This window comes from Pristiophorus japonicus, chromosome 17, assembly GCF_044704955.1.
Source record: "Pristiophorus japonicus isolate sPriJap1 chromosome 17, sPriJap1.hap1, whole genome shotgun sequence".
Classification (NCBI taxonomy): Eukaryota; Metazoa; Chordata; class Chondrichthyes; family Pristiophoridae; genus Pristiophorus; species Pristiophorus japonicus.
The window spans coordinates 43,196,226-43,210,657 of NC_091993.1; the positions used below are offsets into that span (position 1 = coordinate 43,196,226).

Below are 14,432 nucleotides of genomic sequence, written 5' to 3' on the forward strand. Positions count from 1 at the left end.
CTTGGAACAGTGGAGGCTGAGGGGAGACCTCATTGAGATGTATAAAATTATTAGGGGCCTAGATATATTGGATAGAAAGGGCCTATTTCCCTTAGCAGAGAGGTCAACAACCAGGGGGTATGAATTTATAGTAATTGGTAGAAGGTGCAGAGGGGATTTGAGGGGAAATTTCATCACCCAGAAGGTGGTGGGGGTCTGGAACTCACTGCCTGAAAGGTTGGCAGAGGCAGAAATTCTCACCACATTTAAAAAGTACTCGGATGTGCATTTGAAGTGCCGTAACCTGCAAGATTACAGACCTGGAGCTGGAAAGTGGATTAGGCTGGATAGCCTCTTGTTGGCTGGCGCGGACACGATGGACCGAAATGGCCTCCTTTCGTGCTGTAAACTTCTATGATTCTATGTGACAGGAAGCAGAGAATAGTGGCAAACAGTGGTATTCCCCAAGGGTTGCCACTAAGACCACAGCTTTTCTTTATATATATTGATGTCTTGGACTTGGGTGCACAGGGCACAATTTCAAAATTTGCAGTTGACGCAAAACTTGGAGCAGTGAGGAATATAAGATAAGACTTCAAGAGGACACTGCCAGGCTGGTGGAATGGGCGGACACGTGGCAGATAAAATGTAACGCAGAAAAGTGCGAAATGATACATTTTGGTAGGAAGAACGAGGAGAGGCAATATAAACTAAAGGGTAAAATTCTAAAGGGGGTGCATGAAACAGAGAGACCTGGGGATATAGTGCACAGATCGTTGGAAGGTGGCAGGACAGGTTGAGAAAGCAGTTAAAAAGCATACAGGATCCTGGGCTTCACAAACAGAGGCATAGAGTACAAAAACAAGGAAGCTATGATGAACCTTCACAAACACTGGTGCGGCATCAACTGGAGCATTGTGTCCGATTCTGGGCACCGCGCTTTAGGAAGGATGTGAAGGTCTCAAAGAGGGTGCAGAAAAGATTTACAAGAATGGTTCCAGGGATGAGAGACTTCAGTTATGTGGATAGACTGGAGAAGCAGAAAAGGTTTAGAGGAGATTTGACAGAGGTGTTCAAAATCATGAGGGGTCTGGACAGAGTCGATAGAGAGAAACTGTTCCCATTGGCGGAAGGGTCGAGAACCAGAGGACACAGATTTAAAGAACCAAAGGCTACATGAGGGAAAGCTTTTTTATGCAGCGAGTGGTTAGGATCTGGAATGCACGGCCAGAAAGGGTGGTGGAGGCAGACTCAATCGTGGCTTTCAAAAGGGAATTAGATAAGTACTTGAAGGAAAACATTTGCAGATCTTCTGGGGAAAGGGCAGGGTAGGGGGACTAGCTGATGTGCTCTTGCAGAGAGCCAGCACGGGCTCGACGGGTCAAATGGTCTCCTTCTGTGCTGTAACTATTCTATGATGCTAATGTTGATTTTGCCATTCAAGGTTCATAGCGGGCGAATCACATTAACACCACTGTGCTTGCTATAAGCAGCGCAGACTGCATTAATCAATAACACAGTGATGCCAACCAACTAGTTTCTGTAACAAAGGAAGAAAAAAGACTTGCATTTATATAGCATCTTTCATGACCTCAGGATGTTCCAAAGCACAGGCTGTCCCAACAGCCAACAAAGTACTTTTAAAGTATTGTAGAAACATAGAAAATAGGTGCAGGAGTAGGCCATTCGGCCCTTCGAGCCTGCACCGCCATTCAATGAGTTCATGGCTGAACATGCAACTTCAGTACCCCATTCCTGCTTTCTCGCCATACCCCTTGATCCCCCGAGTAGTAAGGACTACATCTAACTCCTTTTGGAATATATTTAGTGAATTGGCCTCAACAACTTTCTGTGGTAGAGAATTCCACAGGTTCACCACTCTCTGGGTGAAGAAATTTCTCCTCATCTCGGTCCTAAATGGCTTACCCCTTATCCTTAGACTGTGACCCCTGGTTCTGGACTTCCCCAACATTGGGAACATTCTTCCTGCATTTAGGCTGTCTAAACCCGTCAAAATTTTAAACGTTTCTATGAGATTCCCACTCATTCTTCTGAACTCCAGTGAATACAAGCCCAGTTGATCCAGTCTTTCTTGATATGTCAGTCCCCCATCCCCCGGGAATCAGTCTGGTGAACCTTCGCTGCACTCCCTCAATAGCAAGAATGTCCTTCCTCAAGTTAGGAGACCAAAACTGTACACAATACTCCAGGTGTGGCCTCACCAAGACCCTGTACAACTGTAGTAACACCTCCCTGCCCCTGTACTCAAATCCCCTCGCTATGAAGGCCAACATGCCATTTGCTTTCTTAACCACCTGCTGTACACCTGCATGCCAAACATTAATGACTGATGTACCATGACACCCAGGTCTCGTTGCACCTTCCCTTTTCCTAATCTGTCACCATTCAGATCCTAATCTGTCTCTCTGTTTTAACCTCACATTTATCCGCATTATACTTCATCTGCCATGCATTTGCACACTCACCTAACCTATCCAAGTCACTCTGCAGCCTCATAGCATCCTCCTCGCAGCTCACACTGCCACCCAACTTAGTGTCATCTGCAAATTTGGAGATATGTTGGAAATGTAGGAAACGTTGGCAGCCAATTTGCAAACAGCAAGCTCCCACAAACAGCAATGTGATAATGAGCAGATAAGCTGTTATATGATGTTGGTCGCGGGATAAATACCGGCCAGGACAGCAGGCAGAACTCCCCTGCTCTTCTTCGAATAGTGATGTTGGATCTTTTACATCCACCCGAGAGGGCAGATGGGGCCTCAGTTTATCATCCGAAAGACGGTACCTCCGACAGTGCAGCAATTGTTCAAGTCTCTGGAGTCGGACTTGAACCCACAATCTTGTGACTCAGAAGCGACAGTGCTACCACTAAGCCAAGGATGACACTACTTCATATTACTGAATGCATTTATACTGCAAGACAGGTGATTACCATGTCAGAGAATTTAGTATTTGAATGACCTTGTGGACAATGGAAATGGAGAAAGGGCCAGCTTCTAGGGTCAACTATTCCCATGCTCGCCTCAGTGGAGTTTTCCATGCATAAACTAGAATTTGTCCACAACTCCGCTGCCCCATCCTATCCCACATCAAGTCCTGCCCTCGTCACATTGTTCTCCATTGGCTTTCTGTCCCTGACTCATTAAATTTGAAATCCTTCTCCTTACCTACGAGTCTGTCTGTAGCCTTGCCCTCCAAACTCTGCCAACCCTATTTGCCAGCATGTGCCCTCTGCGCTTCAGATTCTGGCCTTCTTTGCACCCCCCGCCACGCCCATCCCCCCCCCTCCCCTCCGCGCTCTCTCCTTCACTCCACCTCAAGTCACAGACCCTTTGGCTGACTTGTCCCACATTCTAAATTTCTCTCTCCATATCTGCCCTCCCCTCCTATGTCTTGTCCTCCTGCAAAAATTGCAAAACATACCCCTTTTAGTCATGTCCCCTAACTTTTTTCCTCACTGCTGTGTTCAGTTTCACTTCTGTGAAGCACTTTGGACATTGTATTCACATTAGAGGCCCTATTTAATTGGAAGTTGTAAAGAACGCCAGTTACCTCCATGGAGTTGATGCCAGGAAGAGCAACGATGGAGCTAACTATAATTGTGATTTATTTGGAAGGGAGGAAGGTAGAAGTCTGGGAAAGAAGGGTCCAATCTGTTAGGAAAATATGTTCCAAAAAAAAAATAAGAAAAATTAAGTGGTAGGCTACAGCATCTTTGACACGCGAATAGGCAAGGATTGGACTAGAGGCATTAGTGAAATGAATACATGGCAGCACTTCAGTTGTGGTCTGAGCATTTGGAGAAACTCGTTGCTGAGATATTCTAAATACATTTTGTATTCCACATTATGTGTATGTATTGTATAAGACTAAGGCTCATTATAGCTCATATTACAGTCCCCACTGCTTACAGTGGGCAAGATCGTGCAAACACAATTTTTAGAAAGTACAGCGCTCAGTCTAGCCCACTCCCAGTTACTGTTAAATAAAGCAATTAAATAGGATAGCGCTGTTCTTCCAGAAATGCATAATACTTTTATAATAAATTCCTCTGCGTGCTTTTGTAAATGCTGGCTTTTGCCTGATTGAACAATTTGCGTCAAAGAATCAGGTGCACCAAATCTCACTAATTGGAAGTGACAGTCACAAATGAGCTTCTTATCTATTCCTGGCTACAGACAAGCGATGCGAGACAGAAGCTTTCTGCTTTATTCAGCTATGGAGAGCTGAACCGGGCTAAAGTACGCAGTGGTCTGGTCAGTTTGATCATTACAGCAGATAAATGCAGCTCCACTCTCAACGGACTGTGACAGAAAGTGTCAATGTTGTTACTTGTTTGTGAGCAGCAAAGGCTCAAGTTGTAGAGGCCGGGGTCGGGGAGTGACTGCAGGCGGCAGGGCTGTTCAAAGGACTCAATGACCAGTAATCGCACTTTAAAGAGGTGTGAACAGCTGCTGGAACTGCCCAAAATAGTCGGCGTGCTTAATACATTTTAAAGGACGCCTTTATAATTGATGTTTATGGTGATGGGAAATGGTCAGTGCGCCATTTGACTGATAGAGGCTGCTGTCTGATTTTTACATTAAACTGTAAATCTCTTGAGTAATGCAGGACAGCCTAATGGAGTGTTGTTTTTGGAAAAAGAAATTGAAATGAAAGTAAGCCAATGGTGATGCAAACAATAATGGTTGAACAATGCCACGTGTCTCCTGTCTTTGCATGCTTGATTTAACTTCAGGGAACAAAAATCATTATAAAATATAATGCACATCAGTCCCACTGTCCCCTACAAACAAACCAATCAACAAAATATTAAGGTAAAAATTAAATATGAGCATTGAACAGGACCACTTTAAAAACCTCAGATTTTATGACCACGTCATAGCAATTACTCTGCAAAACTGTTTGATAAAATGAGCAGCGATACATTTAAAATGCCGATCAGTTTATATCAAGCTTTCACTAATTACATTTTTTTACTAGTCAATCTTTCTCTCCCACCATTAAAGTTATTAAAGTACAAATTCCAAAGTCATAGAATTCTCCAAATTAGTTTAGATATACATTAGAACGTACAGTGCAGTCAATTGTCATGACAACTTGGAAGCGATGTTGTGAGGTTTTACTTGATCCTTTTAATGGCATTTCACCTTCCTACTGTGCTTGTTTCAACAATTCCTTTTAGGAGGAAGCGTCAAGCTTACTTTCGAGATTTAGAACGTGTGCCCGTAGGAAAACTCAAGTCTCTGGTGGTTCACCAAAGTGGTATCGTTTTCATGAAAAAAAGCACGATTCAGCAAACCTTTTCCTGTTTATTTATGAACACGTGACAATGTAAATTGCACATATTAGCCTCATACTGCAAGTGATGCTTGGGACTTCCAGCTTATCTATTCTCCACAAACAAAACATCTGTGCACAAAACATTGTTATGGGAATAATAGGCCGGAATCTACTGTCAAAATAACAATGAGGCTAACGGACCTCGCCGTTATGTATGCGCAAATCGGACAACAATCAGACGCGCAGATGTGCAGTTAAATGCAGAAATCCGGAAGTTGCTGTCCGAGATGTGCTGCTTCTCCGTAAGCTGCGTGAAAACAACATTGCGCCACCTGACTCCCCATTCAAATGTATTGAACAGCGTTCCTGTACTAATGTCGTAGATACGGACTAAACTCACTACAGAAAGTTAGGGCCTGTCCATTTCAGTCTAAGTAACCTTTTTTACGGTGTGATAAATCTTAATTACTCCAGCACTGAAAATTAACATCTGCAAGTGTGAAGTCTCATTTCTTCAGATTTTAATTGCTGTTGGAGTTAAAAGTAAACAACATTTTGTTTTTAACTATTCCTTTGTATCTTTTCTTTCTCTCTATTAATTTCCCTCTCATTGGGCCCAAATTTCCCCAGGAGTTGCACCGTTTTTTTGGTGTAACTTGATTTCTCTGGTGTATCTTTTTAGTTGCAAATATGGCCATTTAATTTGCGCCAGTGTAAGTGAGTTAGTTAGGTTTTTGTTCGGTCAGTTTTTTTTCCAAAAGGGGGCGTTCCCAGCCCTTTACACCATTGATGCCAATATGGCCAGAAAAAAGTTGTACTAAACTAACTTAGGGCAGCGTATGTGTCCACTTTTGTCTGCACAGAAAGCCCTTACTTACAGTTAAGGAATCGGAGCAAGTAACTACATTTAAAGCACCACCAAGCACCAAACAAAGCATAAAAAGTAATAAGCAATGAATTAACAAATAAAATAGAAGGAACCCTGCCCCTAAAGCACCAAGACCAAAGTAATAAGCAATCAGTAAATAACAAATAAAAAAACAGAAGGAACCCTGCACCTAAAGCACCAAAATCAATCAGTAAATAACAAATAAAAAATAGAAGTCCTACCTTAGGGAACGCCGATGAGAGAGCCCATTAGGCCAGGGCTAGGGAAGGCGTGCTTCAGCCCCTCCCACACAGCCTGCAGTGCGCCTTTGCAGAAACGGCCTGCCAGGAGCTACTGCACACATGCGCAGACTCTAGTGCGCATGTGCAGAGGTCCCGGCACTGTTTTCAAAGCCGGGACCTGGCTCCGCCCCCAATCCATTGGGCCACGCTGCGCCACGACGGAGGAGAGGCTGGGGAGCAGCCAAAATATGGAGGTCTTTTTTCGGCGCGCTTGGAGGCAGGCAAAAGCGGCGCAGCTCGAGTGAGGGTGCCAGAAAAAGAGGTTAGGGAAATTTGGGCCCTTTATGTTGCTTTCTGCACATGATTTGATATTGAATTCACTTTCGAACTCTCACTGCATGGCTCAGGCTGCACTGTTCATGAACAATGCTTCAATCTGATTGGTTAAGGAGACACAGTTGCTTGCCCTGTTCACACAGGTCCTAAATGTCCCGTTGAGCGCGCTGCACCAGTTGCATCTCTAATTTACAGCAACTTGCCACGTAAATGATGTTGGAGAGTAAATAGGCAAGAGCAAATCTAACAAATAGTTTGTTTGCCGGCTGCAGTAAATTCTGGCCCATTGTCTCTCAGCAAGACCAGTAACAGAAGATAAGTACCTAATACATGATGAATAAAACCGCTCTCATGTAATCACTAGAACTAGATCTGTATATTTCAACTGGTTTTAAACCTTTATTATACATTTTTAATTCATGTCACACTGTTCCAACTTGGCTACATCATAAGTGAACATACTATTTAATTACAGACACTTACTTTACATTGGTGTTGGTGCAGATAATATATTCAATTTCATCTGAATAGGGATTCTGGAAAGTAAAACTGCTTGTCCTTATCCATAACCACTCCCTGCTTTTTGTTCGAAAGCGGTACATCACTGACAGGACCTGCCCTTTCAATTTCACAACCTTGGGGGAGTGGGGGAAACAAAACAGAAAATAATTATTACCTATATGCAGTTTATTCTAAGATTAATGAACATGAAACTAACAGATGATTTATAATACGGATTTGTGACTTGATGAGCAGGATTATCCTTGTAAAAGACCTTGGTCAGGCCTCAGTTAGAATATGGTGTCCAGTTTTGCTCTCCTTGCATGGTGGACAATATTGAGACTTTCAAAAGGTTGCAGAGGAGGGCCACTAGACGAATTCCCAGTCTAAAGCATCTTAGTTATCAAAATAGGCTAACAGAGCTGGATCTGTACACTTTAGAGAAGCATTGACTTAGATCTGATCGAGGTTTATATGATGAAGGAGGGTATAGATTTCACCCCAAATTGGTCTGGGCTTTTAATCTGGTAGTTTGCAAGGACGCAGGGATCGAGGTTGATTTTTTGAGGAGGGGGTGATGACTGCAGATTTGAGGGAGAGGGGGCAGTACCTGAGGAGAGCGAACAATTTCAGCTAACATGGGAGCCAGAAAAGGAAGTTGGGTGGTCAGCAGTTTGGTGGGAATAGGGTCATGGGAGCAGGAAGTGGGTCTCGTGGACAGGATGAGTTCGGAAAGGTCGTGAGGGGAGATTGGAGAGAAACTGGAGAAAGATGTGAGGTCAGGGCTAGGGTAGGGGGCAGAGGAGGTTTGGCCCGGTGGGCTCGGGGAAGGAAAGGAAGAGGCAGAGGCAGCCGAACGGATGGTCTCAATCTTAAGAGACAAAGAAGTCCATGAGTTCCTCACACTTATTGTCGGAGGTAAGGGTGGAGACTGGGGAGAGGGGTTTAATAAAATGGTTAGCATTGGAGAACAGAAGTCAGGGTTTATCTTTATATTCCAGAAGTAAGTGATTTTGGCAGACGAGAGCAGGATCCGATAGTGTTTTATGTGGTCCAGCCAGATCTGGCAGTGAATGGCTAAACCAGTTGGCCGCCATAACCGTTCCAAGTCTACGTACCTTGGACTTAAGGGAGCGAAGATCAAGGCTGTACCAGGGGGAACGGCCAGGGTGAGGGGGCAATTCTTTTAACATGAACTAGGGCATCAAAGGTGATGGTGAGGGTGTGATTGAGCAGATCTGCAGTTGCAGAAATGTCATGGTGAATAGAGGGTCAAAGGCTGGACAGTTGGGAGTTGATAAGTGCAGTTGTAGGAGATTCGGGAAAGAGTTTTTTCCCGGGGCGGACACAGAAGGAGGTAGGGTTGGATGGGGTGGAAGGAGGATGTGGGTGAAGCGCGATACGAGGATGTGGTCAGAGTTGGCCTTTCTGATCAGCAGTAGCAAGACTCCCAGATAACACACAAGGTAATTGTATGGGAAGGGCTGGATGGACCAGAAGGTCTTTTCCTGTCCGCCATTGTTCGGATGTTCGTTTGTACTTATAATCTGAAACAGTAGTGTTATTATTCCCATTTTCAGTCCCAATCATTTTACAGCTTTCTTTTCAGGCATGTAGCTCTCAAAATACTGAGGTTATCAGATGTTAAGTCTTTTATTTGTCAGTCAATGTGTTCAACTGTGGCCCACTTGGGGATGTGGCACTTTCTGATCAGCAATGGTGAGACTCCCAGCTGATATAAGTCAAGCCACACAATCACTGATTAGCAGCTTAGCGTGCAGGAAATGAGCTTCCTCACCACTTTACGGCACTAGCAGGAGGTAATCCAGATGTAGCCAACAGAAAATTGCAGTGTCATGTAACGGAAAACGCAAAGTGAGCCAGTAGCAGACTTATCTTCAAGCATAACTTCTTGAGGAAGGGAGTGATCTTCATCATGGGAAGATACTTGTCCCAACCAGGAAACAGACTTTCAAGGCAGTTTATCACTAGCGAGTTGACCAATTGAAGGAATCACCAGAGGAAAAAAAAACATTCAATTGTATCTAGAAATCAGGTACATTAAGAAAGATGATGTCCAGCTGTCTCCCAGGGCAGGATTAGTCTTAGAAGGGGGCCCCCAACAACAGGCACTGCTGCAGTCCAACTTTATGACCACAGGAATCTGGAGGACGATTGATGTCAAAATGGGGCTACCCACCATGGAATCTGGCAATTAATTTTTCATGCCTCCCCATCTCTTCTCAACTTTACGACATAACCATTATTCATGCGAGTTCAGACATTGGATATCTGCAGACTATTTGGTTGGAGAGGCATCATAGCTAACTCCCTGGTGTTATCCAGCTCTCATGGGCTAATCTTGTTGAGCCATCAGAGAGAGCTTGAGATCATTTCTTTTTGATATTTACCACACTACAATTAATATGAAATTTAGCTTACGATGACAACTTCAATTTATAATGCACCTTTAACGCAGGAAAACGTCCCAGGCGTGTAATAGATGAAAATCGACACCGAGTCTGGGGGTAACAAAAAAGGGTTTCAGCAGCAGATGGGCTGAGACAAAGGCAGAGTTGGGTGATGTTACGGAGGTGGAAGCAGGCAGTCTTTGTGATGGAGCGGGTATGGGGTTGGAAGCTCAGCTCAAGATCAAATAGGATGCCAAGGTTGCAAACAGTCTGGTTCAGCCTGAGACAGTGTCGGGGAGGGAGAAGGAATCAATGGTGAGGGAATGGAGTTGTGGCGGGGCACGAAAACAATGGCTTCTATTTTCCCAACGTTTAATGGGAGGAAATTGCGGCTCATCCAGGACTGGATGTTGGACAAGCAAGCTGACCACACAAAGGCAGCCTCCAATAGTAGCTGGAAAACTTAATCAAAGATTGTTTGTTTCTTCTATAACACTAACTCTCTTTCAGTGCCTACACATGCAATAATTTAAACTGTGAAATAAAACCTTTTGTGATATCCTGCCAATATACACAATTTATCACACCAAAGATGAACACAAACCAACTTCAGTACAGAGAATACCAACACTCGCGCACCATGAGACCAGTCACCATCACAGATAATAAAGGCAGTTCCGTACATTCATGAATTATCGGCGTATGTACTTAGCAAGGAGCAGCATCTCATGGATTCAGGGTGCATTGGAAAGGAATCACACGCATCCTAAACCTAAGGTCCGAAGAGGTAGGTAAGGAGATTAGTGCGTTTGCCTTCGCTGTGAATGTTGCAGTATCGGAAAGCTACGCATATCATGCAAGTGGCATCAGATGAAAAGATGGAAAGACTGATCTTAAAAATTACTCTAAACTGGAACAACAAATTATTTCATCACATTCCACTATGGAAGGAACGTCACTTGGCTACCTTAGCAATCCCTGTGACTCAGGAACTATGCAGAATAGAGCACTGCTTCAAAATACATATGGGTTAGACAAAGACAATCAATGTTGCAGACAACCAAAAGGGAACCTTCTGTGTCTTAACAGAGATATTGTAATTGCGTCATGAATGGATCCTAATAGACTTAGTAAAGAGCAAGATAGAAACATAGAAATTAGGAGCAGGAGCAGGCCATTTGGCCCTTCGAGCCTGCACCACCATTCAATAAGATCATGGCTGATCATTTAGCCTCAGTACTCCTTTCCTGCTTTCTCTCCATACCCCTTGATCCCTTTGGCCGTACAGGCCATATCTAATTTCCTTTTCAATATATCCAACAAACTGGCCTCAACAACTTTCTGCGGTAGAGAATTCCACAGGTGAACGACTCTGAGTGAAGAAGTTTCTCCTCATCTCGGTCCTAAATGGCTTACCCCTTATTCTTAGACTGTGACCCCTGGTTCTGGAACTCCCCAGCAATGGGAACATTCTTCCTGCCTCTAACCTGTCCAATCCCGTCAGAATTTTATATGTTTCGATGAGATCCCCTCTCATTCTTCTAAACTCCAGTGGATACAAGCCCAGTCTCCTCATATGTCAGTCCTGCCATCCCAGGAATCAATCTGGTGAAACTTCGCTGTACTCCTGCAATAGCAAGAACGTCCTTCCTTAGATTAGGGGACCAAAACTGAACACAATATTCCAGGTGTGGCCTCACCAAGGCTCTGTACCACTGCAGTAAAACCTCCCTGCTCCTATACTCAAATCCTCTAGCTATGACAGCCAACATGCCATTTGCCTTCTTCACTGCCTGCTGTACCTGCATGCCAAACTTCAATGACTGATGTACCATGACACCCAGGTCTCGTTGCACCTCCCCTTTTCCTAATCTGTCACCATTCAGATAATATTCTGTCTTCCTGTTTTTGCCACCAAAGTGGATAACCTCACATTTATCCACATTATACTGCATCTGCCATGCATTTGCCCACTCACCTAACCTGTCCAAGTCACCCTGCAGTCTCTTAGCATCCTCCTCACAGCTCACACCGCCACCCAGCTTAGTGTCATCTGCAAACTTGGAGATATTACACTCAATTCCTTCATCTAAATCATTAATGTATATTGTAAATGGCTGGGGTCCCAGCACTGAACCCTGTGGCATCCCACTGGTCACTGCCTGCCATTCTGAAAAGGACCCGTTTATTCCAACTCTCTGCTTCCTGTCTGCCAACCAGTTCTCTATCCACGTCAGTACATTACCCCCAATATATGTGCTTTAATTTTGCACACTAATCTCTTGTGTGGGACCTTGTTAAAAGCCTTTTGAAAGTCCAAATACACCACATCCACTGGTTCTCCCTTGTCCACTCTACTAGTTACATCTTCAAAAAATTCTCGGAGATTTGTCAAGCATGATTTCCCTTTCATAAATCCATGCTGACTTGGACCGATCCTGTCACTGCTTTCCAGATGCGCTGCTATTTCATCTTTAATAATTGATTCCAACATTTTCCCCACCACCGCTGTCAGGCTAACCCAGTCAAAAATTCCGTTTTCTCTCTCCCTCCTTTTTTAAAAAGTGGTGTTACATTAGCTACCCTCCAGTCCATAGGAACTGATCCAGAGTCGATAAACTGTTGGGAAAATGATCACCAATGCATCCACGATTTCTAGGGCCATTTCCTTAAGTACTCTGGGATGCAGCCTATCAGGCCCTGGGGATTTATCGGCCTTCAATCCCATCAATTTCCCTAACACAATTTCCTGACTAATAAGGATTTCCTTCAGTTCCTCCTTTTCGCTAGACCCTCGAACCCCTAGTATTTCCGGAAGGTTATTTGTGTCTTCCTTAGTGAAGACAGATCCAAAGTATTTGTTCAATTGGTCTGCCATTTCTTTGTACCCCACTATAAATTCACCTGATTCTGACTGCAAGGGACCTACGTTTGTCTTCACTAATCGTTTTCTCTTCATGTATCTATAGAAGCTTTTACAGTCAGTTTTTATGTTCCCTGCAAGCTTCCTCTCATACTTTATTTTCCCCCTCCTAATTAAACCTTTTATCCTCCTCGGCTGAATTCTAAATTTCTCCCAGTCCTCAGGTTTGCTGTTTTTTCTGGCCAATTTATATGCCACTTCCTTGGATTTAACCCTATCCCAAATTTTCCTTGTTAGCCACAGTTGAGCTACCTTTCCCATTTTATTTTTACTCCAGACAGGGATGTACAATTGTTGAAGTTGATCCATGTACTCTATAAATGTCTGCCATTGCCTATCCACGTCAACCCTTTAAGTGTCATTTGCCAGTCTATCCTAGCCAATTCCCGTCTCATACCATCGAAGTTACCTTTCCTTAAGTTCAGGACCCTAGTCTCTGAATTAACACTGTCACTCTCCACCTTAATAAAGAATTCTACCATATTATGGTCACTCTTCCCTAGGGGGCCTCGCACAACAAGATTGCTAATTAGTCCTCTCTCATTACACAACACCCAGTCTAGCTTGGCCAGCTCTCCAGTTGGTTCCTCGACATATTGGTCTAGAAAACCATCCCTAATACACTCCAGGAAATCCTCCTCCACCGCATTACTACCAGCTTGGTTAGCCCAATTTATATGTAGATTAAAGTCGCCCATGATAACTGCTGTCCCTTTATTGCACGCATCCTTAATTTCCTGTTTGATGCCGTCCCCAACCTCACTACTACTGTTTAGTGGTCTGTACACAACTCCCACTAGCGTGTTCTGCCCTTTGATGTTCAACAGTTCTACCCATACAGATGCCACATCATCGAAGCTAATGTCCTTCCTTACTATTGTGTTAATTTCCTCTTTAACCAGCAACGCTACCCCACCTCCTTTTCCTTTCTGTTAGAACTTAGGCTAGCAGTCTATTCCTAATGTCAGAAAACCCTGGACACATATCTTTGCAAGTCCCACTAGAAGCAGTGAATCCACCATGGAGATTGTTTGAGGCACCATATCTCAATCTCCACCAGGACCTCCCACTGATCATGTGAGAATCTTTCAAACCAGAATCCACAATTGGATGAGCCACCTTCCACCAAAGGAACTGCTATCAGAGAGATAGCTTATAGGGCTCCGCTGCAGATACCTAACCACAGGGTGAGAAATGTAGACTGACAGGAAAGAACACAAAAGACACAAAGGGTAGCATTTCGCACTTACTCTATGAACACACTAAATGTATTTAATTACCATCTTTGTCCCCTCTATGGCACTCATTTTCCAGTAGAAATAGTGGAAACAGTAGATTCAGGTGCTGGGAATTGATGCAGCTGGGACAGGAAAAAGGCAAGCTGCCAACAAGTGATTTATTTTATTCTGAAATTATTGTATGTACATGCAATCTTCCATGTGGGTGTAAGACTGGTATAACAGGTTGGTTTGCAACCTAGCATCAACCAGACTGGTGTCAAAATTCTGTTTCATGCCTTCATACAGATTTCCTTGATTGAAATATAGAAACATAGAAAATAGGTGCAGGAGTAGGCAGTTCGGCCCTTCGAGCCTGCACCGCCATTCAACAAGATCATGGCTGGTCACCCACCCCAGCACCTCCCCCCCTGCCCCCTCCACACTCCTCCGACCCCCCCAGCCACAAGGACCACATCCAACTCCCTCCCGAACACATCCAATGAACTGGCATCAACAACTCTCCGTGGCAGGGAACCCCACAGGCCAACAGCCCCCCGAGTGAAGAAGTCTCCCCCCATCCCAGCCCCAAACAGCCCACCCCCCCATCCCAAGAGTGTGCCACCCCCCGGCTCCAGACCCACCAACACC

At 44.3% G+C, this 14,432-nt stretch overlaps 1 protein-coding gene across 9 annotated transcripts in view; it reads right to left on the reverse strand.

The window, feature by feature from the left end:
- arnt2 (aryl-hydrocarbon receptor nuclear translocator 2) overlaps window positions 1-14,432 on the reverse strand; it is a 576,442-nt gene that overhangs the window by 237,553 nt on the left and 324,457 nt on the right. For all 9 annotated transcript variants that reach the window (XR_011587457.1, XR_011587456.1, XM_070858690.1 and 6 more), the window contains one exon: window positions 7,213-7,364. Coding sequence is in view for 7 of the 9 variants with exons in the window: in XM_070858690.1 (XP_070714791.1) it covers window positions 7,213-7,364 (152 nt within the window). In the remaining 2 variants the exon portion in view is untranslated. The remainder of the gene's footprint in view (window positions 1-7,212; window positions 7,365-14,432) is intronic.